Source organism: Sparus aurata, chromosome 17 (genome assembly GCF_900880675.1).
Source record: "Sparus aurata chromosome 17, fSpaAur1.1, whole genome shotgun sequence".
Classification (NCBI taxonomy): Eukaryota; Metazoa; Chordata; class Actinopteri; order Spariformes; family Sparidae; genus Sparus; species Sparus aurata.
Genome location: NC_044203.1, coordinates 31,023,197 through 31,049,485, shown reverse-complemented (window position 1 = coordinate 31,049,485; position 26,289 = coordinate 31,023,197). Strand labels below are relative to the sequence as shown.

The following is a 26,289-nucleotide window of genomic DNA, read 5'->3' as shown; positions in this document are numbered from 1 at the left end:
TTTCAGATGTTTCATCATGCCGAAGCTGCAGTCATCATGCACCATTAACTGATCAGAGAGATACTAAAATAGAGTTGTGTTTATATAATCTGTGTTTATTGTATAACTCTGTATAAATGAAGGGAGATCCCCCTCTTTCTTCTCAGGTTTCAGTTTAAACCTGCTTTCATTGAGCGTGTTCTTCAGAACCTCAGTTTTCCCAGCAGACCTTCAGGTCCAGTAATGTTAGCTCGACACCCTCTCTCTTGCCTTCCCACCGCTTTCTGCTTCCATCTGCTGTTGTTGTCTCACTATAATAAACTTAATGTGCACCTGTTACACAGACATTGTTTTACAAATAGGACACAAAGCTTCTAATGAGCGGGAACGATGATAATAATAGTGTCAGCAAGGTTAGTCTGCTGTTTACTGGCACTTATCCAGTGTAATTTTCACACTGGCCCTCCATCCAGCCTGATATTAATTACATGGCTCGTTGATTTATTGATTACAGTGTCAGCGCAATCGGATCACTTCCTCGACGTCGAGACAACAGTGAAGGCAAAAGCTTGGAGGATCCACGAGGATACCTCCATGTTGTTTAGACGCCAAGATTTGATAAACAACATCTAGGAAAGCAAGATGCATCATGATGATAGTGTTATGTTTGACCAAAAAATTAAGAGTTCTCTGAATCTAGGTCATTTTCCTTATCATTGCTGTTTTATGATGTAAGAGCAATCCAAAGAACACCTCTCTACATGTTTGATTAACCGGTGAGGATAAAGACTTTTGGCCTGGCAGCTGTTAGCTTTAGCCTAAGCAACAACAGTGCTGTAATGTAGTCAGCAGGAGCCATCAAACGCAGGGTTAGGATCTGTTAAAAACAAGTCACATAGAGATGAACAGCAGTAAGGTACAGCTAGTAAAACTGGGAAGAGACTACCTTGACCCAGATTGCCTTGCAGGAAGTGAAACGTTAGCATTTAGCAGACACCTGGATCACATGGAAGAGTCTAGCCAATCAGAGGCTGAGTGGGAGCAGATCTTCCTGAGCAGGCACCCGGCCTCGAGGAAGAGCGCCAGGCACTGAAGTCATTTTGAGATGGAGGTTACACCGTGTGTTTACAACATTACGTGACTCACTGGGACCCCAAAAGACTCCCCCCCCCCCCCGTTGGTTTACAGAAGCAGCTGTAAAATGGAGGATACGTGTTTTTGGAGCGTCACAAACTCTGTGAATTGACTCGTTTTACAAACAGAATTTGATCCGTTTGGTCCGGTAACATTTGGAAAGTCTAGCAGAGCTGCACGATTACATTTTTAAAAAAATCTTAGTTCGAGTCAGTGGAGGGCTCAACGAGATGTTAGCCACTCATGCGCACAATTTATGGGCCCCACAATGCCAACGATCCTGGCAGTCGAGCTTTTTTGGTTTCATGCACAGCTGAGCAGCTTCACGAGGAAGGAACACGGCTTCCAGGAGAGAGAGAAAAAAATTCGAATATTGAATTCGTCATTGTCGTCAGAGTACGCTGCTTATGTGCCAAGTCAAATGAAAAGCTTGTAGCAGCAGTGAGCTAATAGTCAGTAATGGTCGTGCAGCCTAATCTCTGTAGCAGCCGCCTTTCTTCACTCAAACAGGAACTACAAATACGCACAATTGAGCATGTTTAAATAGATATGAGACATATATTTTCAGTGTTTCCAGCTGAAGAAGGATGTTGAGGTGGGCGGTAGAGAGGAGGGGGGGAGGGATGGTTGTTCTACAGTTGCAGGGTTGGACCACAGAAAACATATAGGATGAGTCAGAACGCTCCTGCAACACCGTATTAACCCGTGTTATTACTGTGGGCAGTGGACCGAGGGAGAGCGGGAGTGTGTTACCGTGCCCTGCAGCTCATTTGACTTTAAAATGTGTGAAATTAAACGTCTCATGTCGACCTGTCTGCAGCTTGAAGTCGCAGCACGCGTTGCGAGAGGTTCTGTGTTTCTCAGATAAAACTGGTAATGCAGGAAGAAAAAAAGACCAGCGAGTTTTTTCATTCTGTGCCGTCAGTGTGAACGGGTTTGTGACAGGACATGAGAAACGAGGCACCGAGTACATGCGCCTTTACTGTTTGTTGTGTTTCAAATGAGTAACGGATGCAGGGCTTCAGCAGATGGACGCTGCCGTTCCCTTTGACGTGACAGCATTCTGCAGTGCGTGGACTCAGTGTTTGTAGTCGTGTTGCTGCGTGCTGCCAGCTCCCTCGGGCTGAACATTTTTTTTTTTTCTCTCTCCCCCCCATGCTGAGCTGCTGCTGCTGCTCTCTTTGCAGAGACCGTGAGAAGCTACGAGAACGACTTCACTGTCGGCTACAGCTGCAGTGGATCCCCAGAGCCTCGCTGTCTGGGGGCAAATCACCTCTGCTCGGTCTCATGAGCACGTATATGAACTTGAGATGTGTTGTTGCTGCAGACAAGCAGTAAACAATGCCTCAACTTAGAGACACATGGCATGTCGGGCAGAGGTTGGATCAGGTAAACGATTTGCTGATGCAGCCGACCAAATCGTGTTCTTAGTGCTGAGCTGTGGCTGATTTTAGACTGTATTTCATTAAGCCAAAGTTATTGTATGGCTGCTTGTGTTTGGGCTACATTAAAGATACAAACCTAGTTCTCAGTTAAGCAGAACATCATTATAGATCAGTTCTGTGCTTCGGAGCATATCAGTGGGCGATCTAAAAGTTTTAAATCATCAATCTTGAACTCTACTTGTCATGTGGACAGTGTAGATTGTGGTATTTAATGTCCAGTTACTTCTGTTTCCAAACTTCACCTTACAAACTAAGTGTTTCATCATTTCCAGGTGTCAGGTTTCGGCACTTTGGTATGCAAACGGGAGCTAGTGTCGGCACGGCCTCATTTCCCAGACTGACCATTAGAGATTAGTGGTCTACATCCATTTCCACCCACAGACCTGGCCCCTCTTCCACCCCCATGTCTGACTGTAGATTACTCCCTTGTTTTAGCTCAGACAGCACTAGGATGTTGTTAACGCTTGACACAATCCCAAAAGATTCCCATTATTCTCACATCTGACCGTTAAATATGAGCGATTATTCATGTACAGATGCTCGCGTGTGTGTGGTAACGCTCCAAGTCGGACATGTCAACTGCTCACTCAAACATGTGCGGTAATGACAGTCGGTCACCCCGCTGAGTTTGTTTTGCCCCGTTTGTAGGGCTCGCAGCTCTTTTTCTCGGCGCAGCATGTCCTCGTCAGCGAGACAAACAAGGGCAGCATCACACTGACAGCAGTGTCAGGGAAAAGAGCACGGTGGCCTGCTGATAGATCCACGGCGGCCCTTCTCTGGCCCCTGTTTTGTGCTCTCCTCTCCTTTTTTTTCTTTTCTGTTATGAACTTGATGAGGATTAAACTAACGGAGACAGGGAATTAAACGTAGTGATGGAAGGGGACGACACAAGATGGATAGAACAAATAGAAAATGGTTGGGAATGTAATTGTTAATGAAATAGTGTCAGTTATGTCCCAGTGTGTGCTGCAATATTAAGCTTTTTGATCATTTTGCAATTTTTCTGTTCACATATCTTTAAAAAATATATCTGTACTTTGTATTTAATGATCTCGACACACGTTTCAGGCCACCATGAAGTAACACATGTTCTGACTCCCTCGCAGTAAGTCGGCAGTAGTGCTTCCTATTACACATCGACCTATATGCGGTCCTGCTTGTTAGTGAGACGTCTGTGTCGCAGCATGGCTGGTTATACGTCGGCTCGGCGGCGTGCCACTGCAAATGCCGCGCTGTGATTTGTGCCGAGCCGCGGAGCGAGCTGTGAGATAACTGCTGCACAGTCGATATAGGCCACTGAGCTCCGAGATGTCAGCACCTCCAAGCTGTCGTGTCCTTTTATTCTTCGGCCATTAGTGCTGAGCCGGTTAATATGTTCGGCAAACGGCAGCGCGCGGGGGAATGTCAATGGCGGCTCTGATCTCGTCCCCCTCCTGTCAGAAATGGGTTTTTCATCTCGTTACAGTTGAATGTTTGAGCTTCACTGTGTAGAATTATGTATGCGCAGAGATTGACACCAGAAGGCTGATTTCAGTGAGGAGGTTTGACGCGGCCCTTTGAGGTCCCTGATGATATATACATATCTATGTTCTGTATGTGATCTCTTGCTATGTCATGGTTTCATTGTTTTCTATTTGTTTCATTATCTGGCTCAGCTGAATGGCTGCCATTGGCTGTTGCTACTCTGCTGTGGGTGGAGCCACATCGCGGTGTTTGTTGTTTGGAGCCCTGATAAAACCTAATGTTGGAAACACTTTTGGCTTTTGTGATAACTGGCCTTTCAATGATTGAGCCTGAACAGTAAATGCTTTTTAAAAATGTTTTTCTTGCTCGTTTTTTGGCAAGAAACTTAAAAAAGAAAGGTCATTACGTCACCGAGTCTTTCTTTGGTACCAGACTGTGGTGTCGGCTGTGTAGAAGTCTATGAGAGATGCATGGAGGAACACACTAAAACCCAACACATCTACGTCGATGTCTTTTTCCCCCCAAATGATTGACAGGGCTGATAATACTGTGATTAAACGGGGCAGGTCCGACCAAATTTTGCTTATGTGACTGCAATTACACTGCGAACAAGAGGCTTTCTTACACAAAGTCAAGGAATGGACAGTGTTTCAATAAAAACAATAAGCCATTTACTCACTCTCTTAAGTTTGCTCTTTCATTTTGGCATCTCAGTCGGGCACCAAAGCAAGATTCAGGGACTCGATGACCCTTCCTTCTCTTTCCTTGGGTTTGTCATTGGATTGTCTCTGATTTTTACAGTAAGAATTGACTTTAAAGTCAAAGAGGAGTGTCTAGCAAATGAAAAATATCTGCATCTTCATATGTCATACATTTTTAATGAGGGAGAGGGAGTGGGTGCCATTTTAGGGATTTTAATGTGTTCATCAGTCTTATTTTCCCTCATTCCCTCGACACTGCCAGTGTGATGAATCACGCTCACACAAACCTTTCCCTTTGCTTCCTTCGCAGGATCTGGTGTGCGAGTGCACGCTGTCCAAACCCCGACAGCAGCAGTGCAGAGGAGCAGGGAGCTGTCCGTGGTGCTGAATTCATCAGCTAACAGAAATCCCCATCGCACACTCATGTGCTTGGGCCGCTCCTGATACCTCCTAGTCCTAGAAGCAACTGACCACAACCCCCACATCCAAGATGGACGACGACGGGCGCTACAGAGATGGCCGCCAGGATTTCATCCGCGGCGCCAAGGACATTGCCAAAGTGGCGAAGAAACAAGTCGGCAAAAAGATTGGGCGCGGTGCGGACAAAATGGCCGACGAGTACACCAAGCGCTCTTATAAAAGGTTCGAAGAGGAAGACGATGATGACGACTACGCCGGCGGGCCAGGCAACGACGGTGGATATTACCGCAACGACAGCCGGGCCAATGACGATGAAGGTCACAGCGACTCCACTGAAGGACACGACGAGGATGATGAGATCTACGAAGGGGAGTACCAGGGCATCCCCAGGGCCGACTCGGGCAAGGCCGGCAGCATTGACGGCGTGACGGCTGCCCAGGCGCAGCAATTCAGGGATCTGTCAGCCTACGAGGGTGAGAGGAGGAAAGACCAGGAGGAGCTGGCCCAGCAGTACGAGGCCATCCTGCAGGAGTGCGGCCACGGGAAGTTCCAGTGGACGCTCTACTTTGTCCTGGGGCTGGCGTTGATGGCGGACGGCGTGGAGATCTTTGTGGTCGGCTTCGTGCTGCCCAGCGCAGAGAAGGACATGTGTCTATCTGAGCCTAACAAGGGCATGCTGGGTAAGATTTACAGATATCAGCCTCTTGCTTCAAGAAAGAATAATAAAGGGTAACTCCACCAATTAAAGTGTGTTTAGGTCTGCAGGAAGAGGAAGCTGATAAATTGCTTCCAGTGATGTCACTCAGTGCCTAAGCTGAATTGTGGGTAATGTAGGCATCAGTTTTGAGGAGGAAAAGAATGCGTTACATAAAAAAAGGTGGTATTTGCTGCATCAAACTGTCAGTAATGAGTCAACATTACCTACAATGCATCAGCCATTGCGTGACATCCCTGGAGGCAATTTATCAGATTACATGCAGCCTCCTCTGGAGCCACAAAAGTCTCTGCGCTACATTTCAAATACGGAATAGTACTCCTCAAGACCTCACGAAGTAAACACTTTGATGTGTTAAATTGGTGGAGTTACCCTTTAACGACACACGCGAGGAGGGATTACACACACGAGAACACTGCGGCATCACCGTCGTGTGTTTGCGGCCCCTGAGCAGCTGTTTTCTCCTTCAACTCGTCTACTATCTTCTGCGCCCTCTCTCTCTGTTTGCTGTCGTCTCGAGGCCTCCTGTGGGAGTTTATGCCACCGCTTCACATTTTATCCCTGTCTTATCTGAGCCGTTACCTTTACAGCTTATCCCCCAGTAATTGCTTTTTCGACAGCCTCGTTGGCAGAGGAACTACAGCTATTTAAGATTCAACTGACCGTGCAGCTTCTGAACGGCGGCAGAATCTTAAAATCGAACTCCCAGCCGACTCGCGCGCAAACCTCTCCGCTTCAGTTCGGCTGTTTTCTAGTTGGACGGTGTGTGTGTTTCTGTCTGCTGTGAAGTGGGCAAAGACCTCGTGACCGTTTCCTGTCCTTAGGGCCAATGTCCAATCAGAGTCCAAACCTGCCCCCGCCATCTGTCATTGGCTGCTCAGCAAGGACACCGTGCGCCAGGGCCACAGGTCTCCTGGGGATAACAAATCCAAACATACTGTAGAGATGACGTACAATCTGTGTCTCGTCAAACGTGTCAGTGAATACAAAGAGGAAGATCTTCCAGATAGAGATACACATTTTGGGGGTGAAGTAAAGACAGTCTGACATCACAGCGAGATATTTCTGTCAAGCTGACTTGTTGGAAAATAGATGTCAATCATTCTCGGCATTTTACAGCTTGCAAAGTTCACACACATTCCTCCGTGGGTTGTTCAAAGACGAAGGAATTACGGGGGAATGTAGTGAACTGGACATTTCCAATCTGAAATTTGGAAGATGTAACCAATTAGAGCGAACAGCAGGCCGAAAAAACAAACCGATGCGAGTACAAATATCATCTGTCAGTACCTCTTGGCTTAGGTTTGATTATTTCAGATTTATTTTGGCCGAACCAAAAATGCTGCTGAATCCACATTGATCAGACATGAAGACAGACTGAACGAAACGCGGAGAAGAAAACAGAAGAATCAGATCAAAATATTAGCGACAAGCAACTCAAAATCTCAACGTGGCCTTCAGTGTTCAGTCACATTATTTAATTTTTGCTGAATTAGATGAGATCTAATTACATAATTGCCTGCGCGCTCGCTCACTCTCTCACAGGGTTTTTACTGTTCGACTGAACCGCTGCCACGTCGATGAACATCGTCTCCCTGCAGATGGGGGTTCCTGTGTATCGAGCAGTGATGTTTCAAATTGAGCGTCATGGAAGGATGTTGTTGAGTAACACTGACGCTAACACTGACCTCTATAACTGTCGGCGTCCTCTGCTGAATTAATTCAGATCGAGTCTCTTTTATAAGAAGGTCGCAGTTTGTGCTCGCAGTGAAAGAAATCTACATTTAGATTTTCTTTTAACCTTTGAGGAGGAAGGTTTTGCTGATAAAGTACAGAATGTTCCTTTTCAGCTCAGTCCGCTGCTGGTCAGTGAGCTGCAGCGCTGCATCAGAGTTTAGGGGTCAAACGCCATGTTGACGTGGACGTTTCTTTTATTTCCAGCTTCAGCGTCCCCGTTACCCATCCTGGTTATATGCAGCTGTTTGAAACAAACACACTTTCATTTTCTTTTAACAATCAGGCAATGCTCTACACTTATTGGGAAATAAGGGTATGTTGCTCGGCGCTCAGAGGAAAATGCAAACACAAACACAAACACACACACACACACACACTCTCTCTCAGCTACGTTTGGCAGCCATCCATGCTTTTAATTGGTTACTGGGTTGTGTGATTTTCCAAGTGGTCCATGCACAGGACAAGGTATGGATTGCGGAGCCGACATGTACAGTAAGCTGCCTGTGTGTCTGTCTGCTCATACAGCCATGACGATTTACGTGTGTATGTGCACATGTGTTATACTCATAGTGTGTGTGTGTGTGAGTCGTTTCCCATGGTGACAAAAAAAGCAGCAACAGTAGCAATTGCATCCGGGGAAATTACTCCTGTAAAAGTAAAAATGTTGATTTTTTTTTTTTACCTGAAGAATCACTATGTTTTATTTTTTTTGGTTTTATTTTTGGCAATCAACATTTTATTGAATTTTGGAGAGAAATAAGGACATAAACAATCATATTATGAAGACAAAAGGACAAAATAGGCATGTACTTTCTTTGTTATTCACATTATTATTAAACTTTAAAACTGAGACTAGTAAAACTACAGGTAAAAAAAGAGTAAAAAAAGAGGCTGTGTTGTAATTAGTGTAATGTAAAATACTACTCATAGTGATCCACCCACAAAGAAGACATTAGCATCTTAGCATTTCAGCTCATTGTTTGTTGTTTCCCATCTGCAACTGTACTGTTATAATTCACTCTCACCCCTTTATTCGGGTGGCAGTTTTAAGCAAAACTATTCTGATAACAGCACGGTGTGCTACGTGCTCTGCAGACGGACAACGTTAGCGACTAGCTGGTGAACGTGGTGGAGCATTTCGCAGCTAACGAATCAGATATTTCCCTGAGAGGGTGGTGCAGAGCAAAAACAGCTGAATGGAGAGTGGATATTGATCTCACATTCATTAAGTGTCCAGAGACACGACTCTAAATGACCGCTAATTGCTAACGCTAGTTTGCTGTCTCAGTTTTGTTCACTGGAGTCAAAGAAAGTGATGAGGGAAGAAATGGAAATGCAGAGGAGTAAGTAAACAACAAAAAAGCTTGATTTTGTACGACTTTTAGAAGTTATTTAGAATATCTAAATTGTCAGTATAACTGCTCACTGAAGCTTTCAGCAAAAAATGCTCCAGTTACTTCCACCTCTGGTCTCTTACTTCTCCCCCGTCCTCCCTTACGTCTCTCCCGTCCTCCCTCCCTCCCTCCCCTCTCTCTCTGGCTGGGCTTGTGTGTCATGCCAGGGTGGAGCCAGTAGGGAGACGCGACCGGCCCGGACTCCCTCCTCCTCTCCCTGTTACGCAACACGCCTGACTCATGCTAGAGAGCCTCCTTTGCTCATGCCTCTCTGCATCCCATGATTCCTAGTGTCCTCTCTCCCCCACCCCCCCACCATCACCCTCATCCTCACCCTCTTCTCCTCCACTCAGTCTAAATGCAGCTCCCTCTAGTCCTCATAGCGGCAGCCACTTAAACTTGTATTGTGTGTGCACCTTTGAACTGTGTGTGCGTGCAGTGTGTGCGTGATCTCCAGGCATTTTTGACTTTGCTGGAGATGTTGCAAGCACACACGCCGCAGACCCCGTATTCATTCAACAGAAACTTCAAGCCAAGTAAAGAAATTTAAAAGCTGAAACTGCAGAGTGAGGCTCTCTAATGACCGCAGTGAAGCCCGTGGTGGAGCGTTTCTGCACAATCAGGTGGAGGAGCCGCTCTCACAGCCCTTGTTGTGAGGCTGCAGAGGTTGCGTCTGCAGCGTGGCTTTGTCTGCCATGATGGTGGGAAGAAAATGGGGGTTTGTTATATGCAGCAGCTCTGCCACACAAAAGAGATTTCTAGAAAAAGTGCTGCATAAGCACGAGTCCTCTAAATGTCAAGTAGATTCCTCACACTGTGGAGCCTCCGCCGCCTGCCGCAACGATTTCGAGGGAAATACATCTGGTATGCATGCGTATAAATCTTCTATCAGGCTGTTTATTTTGAAATTTCCAGCCATGCTTCTGTTAGATATCCTTCAGGAGACTGCATCAGTCGTGCAGTACGTGTACATGCCCCCAATTAGCTATTGCACAGTTGCTCCTGAGGCTAAAAGGAGCCTTCGTGTATTGTAATGTCTCCTTGGGCTTTTAGCGAACACGGAATGGAGACCTGAGATCAAGAATAAAGGGAGGCAGACGGGATGAAGAGAGAGTGGAAGGGAAGAACTACCTGTGTCTGTTTGATGCACTGGCTCCTGTGAGAGAGGCTGGGAGAGGAGGCTGCAGGCGAACCGGGTTAGACTCTGTAGCCTGCTGGATATAATTAGCCATCGGAACAGTGAAACTTTGGTACACATTATTGCAGATGGAAAATAGTGTCAGGAAGGAATTAAGCTCGGAAATTAGTATTCAGCGAACATCTGAGGATGAATATGCAAGCTCTCAGGCAACAGATGCATCTGTGTCTGTGATTCTTTCCTCCACGGAATTGTTATTAAAATTGTAAGTTTGTTAATTTCCCCATGATGTTTGATCAGGATTTGTAAATTGGCGTGGCCGTCATTTGGATTTCTTAGTCGAATAAATTGCAACTCCCCCGATCTGGATATTGCACTTAGCCATGCTTCGATGTTGCTACCGGCTCTCACTCCCAACACATCAAATACAATGAAATGATTTATCGTACATAAATGACATAACTTGGTCACTAAGTTAGAGACAGAACGTGTTGTGTTTTCTCTCAAAATGACGGGGACCCCAATGCAGACGCAGAGGCACTTAGGAAGAAGGAACAACAAGCGAGCTTCAGTGATGAGCTGTCATCCAAAATCCAATCATCCAATCCAATCCAAACAATAAAAAGCAGGCAAAGGAAAGCCCAAGGAAACGACTCAAGAGAAATGAAAACAAACCAGAAGCCGAGGAGCACAAAGCACGAACGCAGAGGACGCAGGAGGGACCGGGGGAACAGGCACAGAAACGCGGAATGAAAACAGACATACTGATGGAGATTGTGGGAAAAACAGGCTTAAATGCACAGGAATTATTAACAAATGAATCACAGGTGTACATAGGAAAAGGCTGGTAAAAAGACTAAGACAGGAAGTGGAAAGTAAAACATGACGAACATCGAATTAACTAAACTGAAAACCCAAACCATGACAGAATGTCGTCATTTTAACCCAAAGGACGATCTTCTCCTAAACCTAACCAAGTAGTATTGGAGCCTATCTCTAACCAAACCGTGATCATTAGACTACACTAATTACTGTCCAAAAGTCATAATGTGTTATACTTTGAAACTGTTGGACAGCTAGCTTTATTTTAAAAGTCTAACCGGACATTGTGATGTTTTATTAATAGTTTGAGCCGGAGCTTTATTTTGAAAGTCTAACAGGATTTGACACATTCAGTATTGTGTCTAACTTGTCTGCAGAGCCCTTCATGTGCACAGCTCCTTGAAGGTCATGTGGAGCATCGTAGTTTGAAGCCTAAGGCCACTGACCAGGCTGCTGTACTCGACGGACTGAAAGTGAGATCACGTTGGCAGATTTTGATGAGATTTTTGATTAAATGTGCAGCTTTACCATCAGAGTAACCAACAATAATAAAGCTTGTTAACTTGCATGCCACAAATAAACACGCCTTCAATAGAGGCGTTAAATACCACACAAACAAGAGCTTTCCCTTTGTTAAAATGAGCGCTGACAGTGACTTTGCAATCTCTATACTCTTCTGCTGAAGGAGAATTCAGGGTGCTGGTGTCCTCGTGTCAAAATCGTATGCAGGTAGCAGTTCGGCTCTTTCCACCCTTCGAACTGCGTTGATCAGCTGCTGCAGTGTTTGTTCTGCATTCACATCGCAGCCCTTACCGTGACGGGGGCGAGGCTGCAGCTGCAAAACAATTATATCTATTATATTTCAGCTCTCGGTGGTGAGCAGCAGAGAGAGGAGCGTAATGGCCGACTGGCCGAGTCAGCTGACGAGGGCCCGCATTCTCCTCCAGCGCCTCGACCCCTCGGCTCATTCAAAAAGCCCTGTGCGCTCTGGCAGAAAAGGGAAAACCGGCTATTAATAGTGGCCCCCGCCCTGCCCCCTCCCTCACCCACGTACGCAGACACACGACCCTGCACTGGCACACACTCTTTTCTTTTCTGTGTGCATCTACACACACACACACACACACACACACAACCCTGGAGCCTTTGGGAGCTCTGTCACGGCGCAGACAGGCCACCATCCTCCCCTCCTCTTTCCTTTTTTTTTGTCACTCTCTCTCTCTCTCTCTCTCTCTCTCTCTCTATTCTTCCTCCTCCCCTCCCCCACTTCCTCTCCAGAGCGCCGGGGTGCTCAGCTGTATGAAGGCTCCTCACCCTCTGCTCATCTCTCTCTCTCTCTCTCTCTCTCTTACCTCTGTTTCATCTAAAATAAAATAAAAATAAAACAGATTTCACAGCATCTCATAATATTGCACATGCTATGAATTATTAAAGAATGGAAGAGGAAGCAGGAGCTGTTTGTGATATTGCACGTCCCCTGCTGGGAGGTGTAACAATTCACTGGACGTCTTTGTAAATAAATATGAAAAAAAAAAACAAATGTTGATACTGACGGATGATAAAAGCCTGAAGGGATTTTAAACACATCTCGTATCTAAAGTCAGACAAAATAAAAACACAAACTCTCCACCAAGAGGAACTTATCTAACTGAACAAAATACATCATTTAAGTTGTGACCAAATACTATGAATCAGTGTTCGGCAGCTTTCTTCTGCTGCATGATTTAAAATGAAAAGGAGGAAGGGAGCAGAGTCACTGTTGGCAGAAGATGTGTCAGCCTGAAACCTTGTCATGGCCTCTGAATCTCCTTGTTTCTCTTTTCTTGGCAATAAAAACAGAAAACAGCAGAACAACATTTTAGAAAATGAAGGGTTGTAGCAGAGGCAATATACAATACATAAGTACATGTTACCTCTCTTAGAAGTCAGTTTTGTTACGGCTGAATGAGTACAATCATTTATTGTCATTTAAAAGCTACCATACAAGATTGTAAGGTTTACCACAAACTTTACTTGCTTCTGTTTCTGGCATTTTATCCCATTTAGCTCCTGATTTACAGTTTGTAGAGCATCTTTAACTGCAGTCCTGCATGGTAACTCCTGTATTCAACTTGCACAACCATGTTCAGGTTCAGTCATGTTTGTGGCAACAAAATGTGATATTTTTGACGAGATGTTGAGACGAATCCAGCCATTTTTAAGATGACACATCCGTGTCTTTTATTATATAGACATTTTTACATCTGTAGCTGTGTTGACGGTGACAGTGCACGGCATTTAGGACAGATTTTGTGACTACTTGTATGTGAAACCACTCGCTTGTAACTGTGCATTTCCCCTCAGCTCTGTGGAGCTTTATGGCGTCTTCCAGCTGATTCCTCTGTTTTTTACTGTTTTGGGTTACTCTTAACGCTCCTTATCAGCGCTGCGGCAGGCAGCTGTTTTTAGCTTAAAAGGTAAAAACAGGCAGAGTTATGTTGCTTTCACCATATGGACAGAAATAAGAATCTCAATTAAAAACTAATGTTGTCCCATAACTGCTGGATGTATGCGCAAGATTTCCAGATCAACTCAAAAGCTGATCTCATGTCCATGTTGTGTTTACACTGTGATTCCACTCTGCCTACCGTATGAAAATCTCAGTTACTGCAGGTTGAAGTCGAGGTTGAATTAGCATCTTGATCTGAGCTCCTGAATCCTCAGACACCCGGCAGCAGTGTTGGCAGCTGGGAAGCTGGTAAGGTTGTCAAGGCTTTGATTCTTTCGTTTCAGTTTTCAAATTAATGTTGTCACAGTGTTCGTACTTGTCTGGTTTAGGCACTGAAAACACTTAGTAAATGTTAGGAAGAGATCATGTTTGGATCCCGCCACCTTAAATAACCTCAGCTTAAGTTCAGTCTGAATTGCTACACATTTGTCACCTAGAGTAGAGGATGTTTGTACCTTTATGGGTGAACATAAGGTACAGTTACAGTCCCAAGAGAGCCCTTTATGTAACTGTATAGGACATCTGTCCTTAAATATACTTTTCAGGGCAAATATGTACTCTCCCTCTCGCACTTCTTTTTAGATAAGCTTTATAATGTTCTGTCAAACTGGTGACATTTAAAAAACTGGTAAAAAACTCACACACTCTCATCGCTTAATCCCTCTCTCTTTCAATGGTTAAACTGCAAAGTCACAAAGTGCTCTGCATTTATTGATGACAGTGAAATTTAGCTTTCAAACTTTGCACTTAGACTCCTAATCAATTATTTTGCCCATCGGATGAGTAAGATGAATCAGGATATAATCCATCCTTGAGCTAAATGCAGCTGATAACTGATCCCAGCTGCACAGATACAAACCTGAGCCGGCTGAATGTGACGACAGAGGGAGATAGAGACGGAGAGAGACGGTGATCAGCAAGGAAGTCAGATTGTCAGACTGCAGCTTTAAGGGAGGCGTCAGAAGAGGTACCGACTCCTTGGCCCATCCTGGTCACTGTGGTTGTCTCTCCCGTCTGTCAGTCCGTCTACCTCCACGCTGCTGCATTGCGGCGACGGCTATTGAGCCCAGTCATCATCACCGGCTCAGTGTTGCCGCTTTGAGCTGTATTGTCAGGAGGAGCGCCTCGCAGCTGTCTCTCTGCCCCGGCAGGGTGGAAAGCATGTAGATAAGCACCCACACACACACTCACACACACACACGCACACACACTGATGAAGTACGAGCACACACTTGCAGTATGTGGAAAAAAAAGGGAATATTGACACAAACATGCTCACACATTCAGAACGGGAAACTGTACACTCACTTTTTATAATACACACACATATATACACATACACACACACACACACACACACACACACACACACACACACACACACACACCTGGGATGATGGAAACAGGCCAACGTTTGCACACAAAGAACTCCCTGCAATCAATCAAACAACGGGCTGAAAGTCACCTTCTTCCAGGATTCAGCACTGCAGTGATTACACAGAGAAACACAGACAGAGGGAATGAGTCACACACAGACGCTCATCAACACATTAAAAAAGTCTTCTCATCTAAAAAGAAAGGAACACCCCTCTTTATATTCCTCCAAGTTAAGAACGTCCATCCTCGGTGCTAAACTTGCCATTTTTAGTGTGGCCACTAACTGCAGCTTCATCATCCCAGCAGTCAGCTTGTTAGGACTGCCTGATGGATTATCTTCGCTGATCCATCAGATCGTGTTTATCGCCTGCGTAGATGTAAAACAGGAGTTTTATTGACCCCATGTCTGGCTCATTTAGCTGTATGAAGCCAGGGCTGCTTTTGTGCCATCTGCAGATGACGGTATCAGCTGTTCGGATGTCACTGGGTCGAGGACTAGTAGAGCCCTCAGTGTTGCTGGAAGCCTGCTTGATTGTTGCTCCTTAAAGAGCAGCAAGATAACAGTAGAAATTCTGCCAAATCAAGTTGAGAGGACATTAAAAGTGAAAGTGAAGGTAGCTAAATTTGCCTTCCTAATGGTGAATCTACCGTAAAATCAAGTGACAATTGGCATCTAAACACTGTGCAAATCACATAAAACAAAGTTATGTCTTGTCTTTAGACCCCTCACGGTCAGTTGTCTCTGAGATTTAGTCTGTGTCACACTGTCTTCATCCTCATCAGCCTATAAATTGGACACACTGTGTTTGATTTGCCTGTTTGAAAAAAAAGAAGATTATAGCATATGTGAGAGTCTATCTTTCACATGCAGAAAACTGAAAACCACATTTAAACACAGATGTCAGGACCCGGCACTGCACGCCGGCCTCTTCCTCCTTCATCATTCAGAGTGATGGCACCGATCACTTGTGTCACTGCAGGCTCGGGCAGTGTGAAGTCTGTTGACAGGATGTCAATAAGGCAGCGATTGCAAGCGAGCGTGTGTGTGTGTGTGTGTGTGTGTGTGTGTGTGTGTGGGATCCTCGTAAGTGAGAAAGAAAGCTAGAGACACAGGCGAAGAGAGGCCGGCTCGGAGAGGTGCAGAAGATGTGAGTCGTGTTAGCACCTCCAGTCACAAGGCTGGTTGACAACAGTGAGGTTTGTTTCTGTTATCGGCTTGTCTGCACCACCCAGGCACTGACTTCCTGATGTGGGAAGGGAAGACACCGGCTTCTCCCGGGTTATTCAGTCTATAATGTGTCAAGAGAGGATACCAGAGGGAGAAAAGGAGTTGTGAGATGTTAGGAGTAATCTTTGATACACAAATTTTCACTTTTTATTGGAAGAGTTTGACATGTCGGGAATTCTGTGTATTCATTATTTTGTCGGGTGTTGGGAGAGAGGCTCTATGGACTCCAGACAACTGGTGGTTGATTTTGAATTTGTTCATTTCTGTCATTTGCAGCAAAACTGTTTCTCTGCATCTTAAATAAACTAAATCGACCCAACAGTGACATCTCAACACCGCTCAGGCTAACTGCTAACGCTAGTTTGGGTAAACTTAAGCTGCCCTAACAAGTTAATTTGTTCCAAAACCTTATGTCAAGAATCCATCAAACATGACAATAGAAAATTAAGTTGTATTTGAGCCACGTGACAAAGTGGGTTTCTTCATAGAAGTTATTGTAAGCTAAGGTGATTAGTTCTGTATCACTCTTGTCTTGCTATGCTAATCTTAAAGCTACGGCTAGCAAACGATTAGCTGCAATTATCATACAGCTAACTGCAGACAGCTCGCCAGGCTCCGTCCAAAACAACAAAAATTCTGCTGAATAATTAAAATTTTTTGAGATAAAGAACATTTAAAAAGGTTTACGTTGCTGCAAAGTCTTCCTAGCTGAATGCTCATCTAAGCTAATGGCCGTGAAATTTTAGCTCCATACTAATGGTGCGTTCCATTTCAATGCGGAGAGTCGGACACACAAACCCCGACCTATAGATAATCCAAGATGGCTTCTCTTGTGCATCACCAGCTCTTAAGTCAGTCTGACTCAAAATACTGAGTAACTTCTATGTTGTACTAGAAGCCGGTCTACTCAGGTGTGGTGTCACTCTGGCTCTGACTCTGTCAGCATGCTGATGTTGGAGTCGTAGTTTGATTGATCTTCTAATTTAAATTTTCACAAAATGTAGAACTTGTCCAAGCTGAAAGAGAAGTTCAGTCCTGTTTTTAATTTATAATCGACTGCATTTTCAAAATAATTAGATCATTTTTATTCACGAGAGAATATTATTAATGCTTTCATCTTTTCCCAAATTGAGTTACTGGACTCCTTCCTTCACTGTTTCACAGCCTGCTCACGTCTTCGAACTCATACAAACTGCTGCAGCCAGACCGTAACTAGAGGAAGCAAAAAACAATCACACGACTCGACTGACTTTTTGTAATTTTGGAGCACTCAAACACACGGGTAGCAGTCGTCCAAATGTGGATTTGTTGAATAGTTGCACAGATGGAGGTGAGCTGAGCCAGAGCTTTCGACTGAGCGGAGCAGGCAGGGAGAGCTGAGCTGCTGGCTGGGAGGCAGACTGGCAGACGCTGGGCGAGGCAGGTAGACAGAGGGCAAGATCAACCCGAGGAGAGCTAAACACAAGATTAAAGAGGATTCAGGCAAACGGGATGTAGCATTAGTGCCACATCGGCAATGCAAACGATCCGGCAAAGACTGGAGTGTAGAGCCGCGGGATGATAATACTGCCGGAGCTTGATGAGTGATTGATTGAGATGTTGATTGGCAGCGGGAGGGAAATGGATCCCCATGCACACAAACAGAGAGAGAGAGAGCAAACATGGCACCAAACAAGAAACCCAGGAGAGAGATGACAGCAGAAACACAGAGGGAGGAGCGCCGGTGAACCGTGAGGGATTTTTAGAATAGATATAAAACTTGTGCCTTTGCTGTCGGGACCTTAAACTGCAATTAGTACCTCAGTGACTTCCTCTCCACACAGCTGAAACTCAAACTATCTTCCAGTACGCCCTCTTTCTCTTCATGTGTTTTTAATGAATTCTTTATGGAGTGAACTTCTTTCCCACAGTCCAAATTGTTTCTGTTGTCCTGTGTTATTTCTCTCCAGTGAGTAATTTTTATAAAACTGTTGTACAAAGAAGGTGATTATTATTATTGTTATAATCTTGACCCCATCGCTCCCTCGTCGGCCGAGGCAGCATTCAGATGATTATGCTGCACTTCTTTCTCTCTGTTCTGTGGTTTATGCAAAATACTCCAGTGCTCCAATGAGGCCGCCAAATGAGCTAATTTACTGGGGATTGGAAATCTAATGAGAGAGGAAGTGAGGGTAATACCAATGAGTTTACTGATGAATAACACCTTATTATCATGCCCTCTCTCCCTCTCTCTCTCTTTGTCCCCCCCTCTCCTCCTCTCTCAGGTCTGATTGTTTACCTGGGGATGATGGTCGGGGCCTTCGTGTGGGGCGGCCTGGCCGATCGGATCGGCCGACGGCAGACCCTCCTCATCTCCCTCTCCATCAACAGCGTGTTTGCCTTCTTCTCGTCCTTCGTCCAGGGCTACGTCTCCTTCCTCTTCTGCCGCCTGGCCTCTGGTGTGGGGTAAGAGGACTGATGAGTCACACGCAGACACGGCAGGCAGGGCGGGAAACGAGACAGTCACGACCCGCTGCGGTGCATCGGTTGACTTGACAGTCGGAGCGATGCCACATGTCAGAGGACGGATAAAAAACACTGCGCTTATATTTACAAAATCCAACCTCAGATACTTGGGTGTCTGTGGGATTTGTTTCATTTCTGGATGTTTTGATTTTCTTCAAACTGATTTATTTACTTACTTTTAAGGCTGTTATTTCATTCACAAAACTCTACAACCTCCGGATAATGGGCCTTGAACTGTTTTGGTTAAAGATGGATGCCAAAGGCATGAAAATGTAGCTACTGTCAGCCTGAAATTAATAATTTGTGCCTTTGTTGCATTCTGGTCTCTTAAGGCTGTTTCTGTTGCTGGATGCTGGTGGCTGTGGCAAAATGTCAGCAAAATGGCGGCCTAGCTCTGATTGTCAGGGTCTGACTTTAAGAACGACCTTCACCTTGTTTTAGATGGTTTAGATACACATCAGCTTATCTAGTTTTCAATTACACTCGATCTACTTCTGGTTGGCATCGTGTTTTTGTCGGTTATCACCAAAGAGAAAAAAATGGACCAAAGCAGCTTCTGATTTTTAACCCAGTCGCTTGAATACATTTCAGCAATGAGTGTTTCAGAAAACCATGGAAATGTTAAGACATGTACATGGAGATAATGTTTTTTTTTGTCATTATTATTTATTCTGGCCACTGGGCTGAGACGCTGGTTGATGGCACCACTAGGGGGTGTCAAAGTGTGACATTTTCAAATTCTTTAGAGAGCGGCTTTAATGTACAATTCTGCAACCTGGCAGCAAAACCTATTCATCTCTTTAATTAACATCCTGCGTGCGATTAAGTCCGTGTGTGTGTTGCTCCTCTGTAGCGACAGTGAGGTCTAATAGTGCAGCTGCTCTTCCCTCCCTGACTTCCATGATTAAAAAGAATCTGCAGCCCGTGAAACTGTAACGTCTGCCGTTGTTCTTCAGAAATGAGCCATAGTGGCCTGTTCATTATGGATATTGCTGCCATTTGCGGTGCGGTGAACTTTAAACTTTTTCCAAATGGACTCATTATATCAGCGACACTGGCCCTGTTGGCCGGTGTCGCTGATATAATGAGTCCATTTGGAAAAACGGAGCTCCCATCTGATTGTAAACTGTTGTGATGGAAACGTGCGCAGAGGCTGTAAAGATGGTGCCGTGGATTGCAGTCAGCTCGTTAATGGAGGCTTTCAGGACTTTAATCTTCACTCTTAACTACAAAGCTGATCAATTGTCTGTCTCACACTCTTACGATCTTAAAACCTTTTGCTTTAAGGCGCTTTGTCTTTCTTCTTTGTCCTCCTGGCTCCCTTTGTTGTATTGTTTTCCTTCCATTCTTCCTTCACGTTATTTAATTTGTTTTCTTTCTCCTTTCACTACCATTTTAAATTACCATTGTCATCTTTCATGCTTTCTTGTTTCCTCCATTCTTTCTCCTCTCTCTCTCATCTCGACCCACCGCTTGCTTCTCCTCCACGTGGAGCCTTTCTCTCGCTCTTCTTTTAACCGTCTCTCCGTTGACGCTCCTGCCTCCCTCTCCTCTCCGCAGTATCGGCGGCTCCATCCCCATCGTGTTTTCCTACTACTCTGAGTTCCTGGCCCAGGAGAAGCGAGGAGAGCATCTGAGCTGGCTCTGCATGTTCTGGATGATCGGTGGTATCTACGCCTCCGCCATGGCCTGGGCCATCATCCCACACTATGGTGAGAAAAACAAACAGATCGCTCGGTCAGGGAATCATTGTCTGAGGCAATATGTATACAAGTCACTAAACACCCTGTCATCTAGCCATGGTTGCTTGCACATGGTAGGGATGGAAAGTAAGAATATTTACTCACGTCCTTGCTTTATTACAGTTTTTTCGGTACATTTAACTTCACTACATTTAAAAAAATCATTTATTCCACAGGAACAGTTACTTATTACTTTACCTTTGTTATCCAAAACATGTGATCAACTTAATTGTTGCAGCTAAAATGGTCGAAATTTATATAAAATAAGGAAAATTATATTATATAATAAATGTAACGCTGTAATTTGGAGCCATTTTGCACAAGGAGCGCTTTTATAGTTCATATTTCAAACTTCTAACATACATTTTGCTGGTATATTCAGTACTTTTACTTGTAATGCAGTACTTTTACTTGTAATGCAGTACTTTTACTTGTGATGCAGTATTTTTACATGTAAAACTGCTACTTTTCCTCAGTACTTCTTCTTCTTCCGACACTGCCTTTGTGATGCACCGCTTCATGGTCGACTACAGCACATCAGTGGCTCTTCAGCAAGTTGAGCTGCGTTTGAGTGGGTTGCAAACACAAGTGTTACCTTTATTTAATCTTGTTTATTTCACTCCCCAGCAGCTGTCTCGAGGTCTAATCACAGCTGATTTGATCAGAGGTGTCGGTCTCTGTACCGACAGACAAGCGAATCCTCTCAGATGTGTGTCCGAGGAATAATATCGCAAGCAAACTGCAGCTGACGAGGGAGATCATCAAAATGTTTCCACGGGGCCTTTTCTTCGAATGACATTACATTAAATCAAACACTCGCTGCGTAATGAGTCTCTCTGCTTATGTGATCCTGCTTCACAACCTTCATCCACTGAGGGTCTGTGATCTCAAGCAGTTATGTTTTCAAGATTAGGAACTCTAATATTTTCATTAAAAACATTTTTTCTTAGGTTTTAGTCAGCCAGAGCATCACAGTGTCAGTATTGGAGGCTTCTTGAGTCCTGCTGCTGCCTCTTAGCTCGCGTTTTCTCTGACGCTTCCCCTTCTCGCTCTCCTCATTAAGGCTGGAGTTTCCAGATGGGCTCGGCCTACCAGTTCCACAGCTGGCGTGTCTTCGTGTTGGTGTGTGCCTTACCGTCTGTGGCGGCCATCTCTGCCCTCACCACCATGCCTGAGAGCCCCCGCTTCTTCCTGGAGGTCAGCCTTGTCAGCTCTCGCTACACACAAACATCATTTAAAATGCATGTCGACTTCCTGAATGCATAAACAGCCTTGGGGAAACCGAACACATCAGTGGAAGATGCGACGCTGCAGTCAAAGTGCTGCTCGCACACTTTTTGAGAATGTTTTGAATCGATAAATAAAAATGTGCATATATACATCCTGCAGTAGACCGAACAGCGAGGCTACACAAAACACTGCAGAGCTGTTATTCATATTCAGTATGTTTTGAATACTGACACGCCAGAGAGTAAACTGAGAAGTTACAGATAAAGACTTTCAAGATGATTCATGTTCAAGAAGGTTGTGAAAATTTGAATACCTGAGGGAATCTTTCACAGGAAAATTCACGTGAAAATTAAATTTTTTCACTTTTGTAACCACAGCAAATTATGTATTTTCATTCATTTATTTGTTTGCTGATTGATACAAGCCACCTCTATGAAAAAATCCACTCGAAATGATTTAGTGATATTGAGATATTTTAGTGTTTCACTTTATAATGAGACATATCTGAAGATTGACTTTGTGTTTTGTGAATGTTTCCGTCCCCCCAAAAATAATGCGACACATTTCATTTCATTTTGCATATCTGTGCACATACATATTTGCACCCATATCTCAATATCCCTAAGTCATTCTGAGTAGTGTATTTTAGAGATGCGACTATATGGTTAAGGCGTCCAGCAGCAATGTCCCTCAGGATGTGGACATGGAGGGGTGGGTGTGTCGGTGGGAGGTGTTCCAGCTGATCCTCCTGTAAAAAATGTAGGAATAACTAAATGACAGTGACTTGATGCTCATGGCACCTTCTGGAAACCTGTCACCCTCCCTGCTGAGCTTTTATTTTCCAAGTGCGACAACACGAGTCCTGACTCACATGTGAACTTGTGCTGTTTTTTTCTCCTCCAGAATGGGAAACACGACGAGGCGTGGATGATTCTGAAGCAGGTCCACGACACCAACATGAGGGCCAAGGGCTACCCAGAGCGGGTGTTCTCTGTGAGTCGCCCTCAAGAATCCTGTTGTCACTTTTGTCTGTTTGCAGGATAAAAAACGCCCTCACACAGCCGCGCCGTGTCTGCCTGCGGGCTAATGCGGTGCAGCAGGTTCTGAGCTCTGCGCTGCATAAATCTGCATATTAATGAGTTAAAACAGATTCTCTCTAAAGCGCTGTAATCTCGTAAAGCTCTCAGCCACAAAGTTCATATTAATAGTTAACCTAATACGGGGACAGAAATATTTTATTACCTCCTTTTAGTACAATTAATTATCATAACTGTTTGATATATCACAGTGTTAATGGCGAGGCATGAGGCGGATCAAGTGCATTAATTATATAATTTATGAGTGGGATGGAGTCTATTTAATGTCTCAGGGCTTGTGTGAGAGATTATTTACTAGCTGTGATTTATACAACAATTTGAATAATAACATGTGAGCACCATCAATTTCACCGAGCATCTGTAATATTTCCAAGCAAATGTTTACAAATGAAGCAGCGAGGAAAAAAAGAGTATGATTGATTAAATTATTTGTATGTTTTGACACCACATAAATATCAATGGCTGTGTATTATAAAAGACATCATCAGTGTGATTATGATAAAGGGAAACAAAAGTAAATTGATCACAGTTAAAGACAGCAGATAGATCTCAGTGTTGTCTGATCGTGCTGGTGTTTCCAGGTGACCACCATCAAGACGGTGAAGCAGATGGACGAGCTGGTGGACCTGGGCGACAGCGCCGCCTGGCATCAGAAATGGAAGCTAAAGCTCACGACGCTTTTCCATCAGGTGATCAAACGTTTGGATGTGCCTTGACATCAGCTGTGCATTTAAACAAGTCAACACACCGAGGTCTGGCCGGAGCTAATGGTTTGTGGTTGTTGCCGAAGCTGCGTGCTTGTATACTGGGTTCGTACGGGTGCTTGAAATCCTTGAAAGTGCTTGAATTTCAAAGTTGTGTTTTCAAGGTCTGAAAAGCGCTTGGATTTTAGTTTAAGTACTTGAAAGTGCTTGACATTATAACTCTGTGTCTTTCACAAAATTGGGATCAGACTGGATAATTAATTTCTGAAGTTTTTGCTTTTATAAAATATGATTTTAGCTGTTTACAACATAATACAATGTACATAATTGTGATAAAAAGTGAAAGAAAAAAATCATAAGTATATATATTCCTTTAGATACGTATTTTACCCCAGCAATAAGGTGCTGGAAAATCTTAAAAATGACCCTTAAAAGTGCTTGAAAAGTGCTTGAATTTGACCTTGAAAAATGTGTACGAACCCTGTGTATAAAAATGTCGCTTTTTCAGAAGTAAATCTGACCTAAATAGCGTGGAATTAACTTCTTAAAAACTGTGGGAGAAAGTGGGAGATAAACAAGAAAAATGTGTCACATTATAAAAGTATTTCACATCCGACCGCAGTGTGTTTCTCCAACTTGTTTTTCCGTCTGACAGGGAAAGTGGCCAGGTTTTTTTCTTGACGAGAGTTAGATAAGATGTGAGGCAAACTCAAACCATCCGAGCATCACAAACAGATAATTAAAGGAGTCTGAGTTTAATTTTGATAAGTGTCAAATGAAACTACTGAAGCGTTCGACAAACAGATGTAAAGATGCCAGTACCTCAACAACATTTTTCAAAACTCTGCTCAGCTCAGATTTTATTTGTCTTTGTGGATTTTGTGTATTTAGTGACGGGATGTATTCGTCTCTCAGCTTGTGCGTCTGAGGATGTCCCGGTTTGTTTACTCTGTGCCTGGAAAAGGACACGGTGTTTATTTCTTGCAAAGAAAGAAACTTGTAGACTGCACTACATATTCATGATTATCTCTCTGTGTCCGTGTGTGTCTTCCTTCAGGTTTGGAGTAACTTCCAGGCCGTTTTCTCTCCCGAGTACCGTCGCACCACCTACATGATGATGGCTGTGTGGTTCTCCATGTCCTTCAGGTAACATTAGTTGAAAGAACATTGCAACGTGGCAGCTTTTTCTGGGTCTTATTTGGACTTACAGTACACACAGCCAGTGTCAGTGAAGTCCATTTATTTGCTGCGACCAAAGAGAGAACTGGCTCGTGTTGAGCGCAGCAGTGTTTGGTTGGCGTTTGTTGGATTAACAGCTTGTTGTCGGGTAGCTGTGTGCGATCAGAGTGCAGAGGAATTGCTGAAATTCAACATTATCCGCTGGTATGACGAGGCCGGGCTGCACGTCAGCAGGCTCATATTTCCAGAAGAGTAAATAATCCAAACAGCTTTTTATCAAGTTTATGAACAAAAAGTAATGAGGCCAGTGGGGAGATACTAGACTTTGTATTAATGCTGCTGATACACAGGAGCGTCTCTCTTTTGTAGGGCAGAATCAAATAGAGGTAAGTAAACAACAGAGAAGCCGAAGAAACAGAAGATTAAAATAGAAGCTTTGGAAACTTACAGTGGGGGGGGGGGGGAAGACATTTTCAGATCCCTCAGAGTTTATACTCTTGGGTATGTAACAAAGGAATTTTATTTCATCGTAGCTCATCAGGTGTTGATGGAGTAAATTATATGGAAAATAACAGCTAAATGTGAAATGACTGCCAGCATATTGTTAGCTTAGCTTAGCACAATGACTGATAACAAGGAAAACGGCTAGCAGCAGTTATAAAATCTACCTAGTAACACCTCTAAAGCTCATTAACCAGCATGTTGTATCTTGTATCTAAATCAGTACAGAAACCACAGCGTAAGAATGATAATTTGCTGGACTATTTATTAGCTGAGGTGTGTACTGGTTGTAGATATACTAAAGTTTGACAAGTTTTTTCACTTTATCTAGAATGTCAAATGTCAAAATGTCAATGTTTTCACACTTAACTCATTGTACCGGTTCAACAAAGCAGATGAAATGTATTAATTGGTGAGTTTTATAGCAGGTGATGTTGATGTAGAGAAGCTGTTTCAAACAAAGTCTTTGTGCTAAGCTAAGCTAACCAGCTGCTAGCAATAGCTCCGCTGTTAACGGACAGGAATGTGATCGGTGTCGAACTTCCCGCCTAATGAGCATTTACCAAAGTATCAGACTGTTCGTTTACTTTCTGTACAGGTGTTAATGTGTTAAGTTACTTTCTATTCCCTGCTGGAAAAAACAGCACATGTTGTGTTTTTGTGCTGGTCTATGCTGTTTTTTCCAGCAGGGTTATTGGAAAGATCAGAACCATAGGAAACAATGTCAGCATGATACAGACGGCGACTTTGCTCAAGCAAAAACATACTTTTGGAGTGTCCCTGACATTTGCATCCAGTGGGCACAGTAACGGATGCTGCATATATAAGACTAGCTGTCAGACAGATTAATGATGTTACTAAAACATTATGTCTGTCTCGCTGGAATATTCATGCACACAGCCTCGCTGCTCATGTTCCTCGTTGATAGAGGCATCATCTCTCCTCCGTCGGTCTGTTACTGCGTATTTATCTTTTCTTTGACAGCAGCGCTCTCTCTTTTTCTCTCCTCCCTCTCGTCCAGCTACTACGGTCTGACGGTGTGGTTCCCCGACATGATCAAGTACCTGCAGAAGCAGGAGTACTCCTCGCGCACCAAGACTTTCGTCAAGGAGAAAGTGGAGCATGTCACCTTTAACTTCACCCTGGAAAACCAGGTCCACCGCCAGGGAGAGTACTTCAACGACAAGTGAGTCAGCCGCAGCCACTTTGTCAGGGTCGGTCCGTCGATTGAAGGCAAACGTGACGATCAAATGCCTTTTTAGTATGAGGATATTCAACAATTTTCATGT

At 44.1% G+C, this 26,289-nt stretch overlaps 1 protein-coding gene across 1 annotated transcript in view; it reads left to right on the top strand.

Moving 5' to 3' along the window:
• Positions 1-26,289, top strand: part of sv2a (synaptic vesicle glycoprotein 2A) — a 57,048-nt gene that overhangs the window by 21,174 nt on the left and 9,585 nt on the right. Inside the window, exons 2-9 of the mRNA XM_030393438.1 lie at positions 5,034-5,823; positions 18,307-18,487; positions 20,108-20,259; positions 21,353-21,486; positions 22,423-22,512; positions 23,198-23,305; positions 24,378-24,466; positions 26,022-26,186. Coding sequence (XP_030249298.1) covers positions 5,214-5,823; positions 18,307-18,487; positions 20,108-20,259; positions 21,353-21,486; positions 22,423-22,512; positions 23,198-23,305; positions 24,378-24,466; positions 26,022-26,186 — 1,529 coding nt within the window. The 5' untranslated portion in view covers positions 5,034-5,213. The remainder of the gene's footprint in view (positions 1-5,033; positions 5,824-18,306; positions 18,488-20,107; positions 20,260-21,352; positions 21,487-22,422; positions 22,513-23,197; positions 23,306-24,377; positions 24,467-26,021; positions 26,187-26,289) is intronic.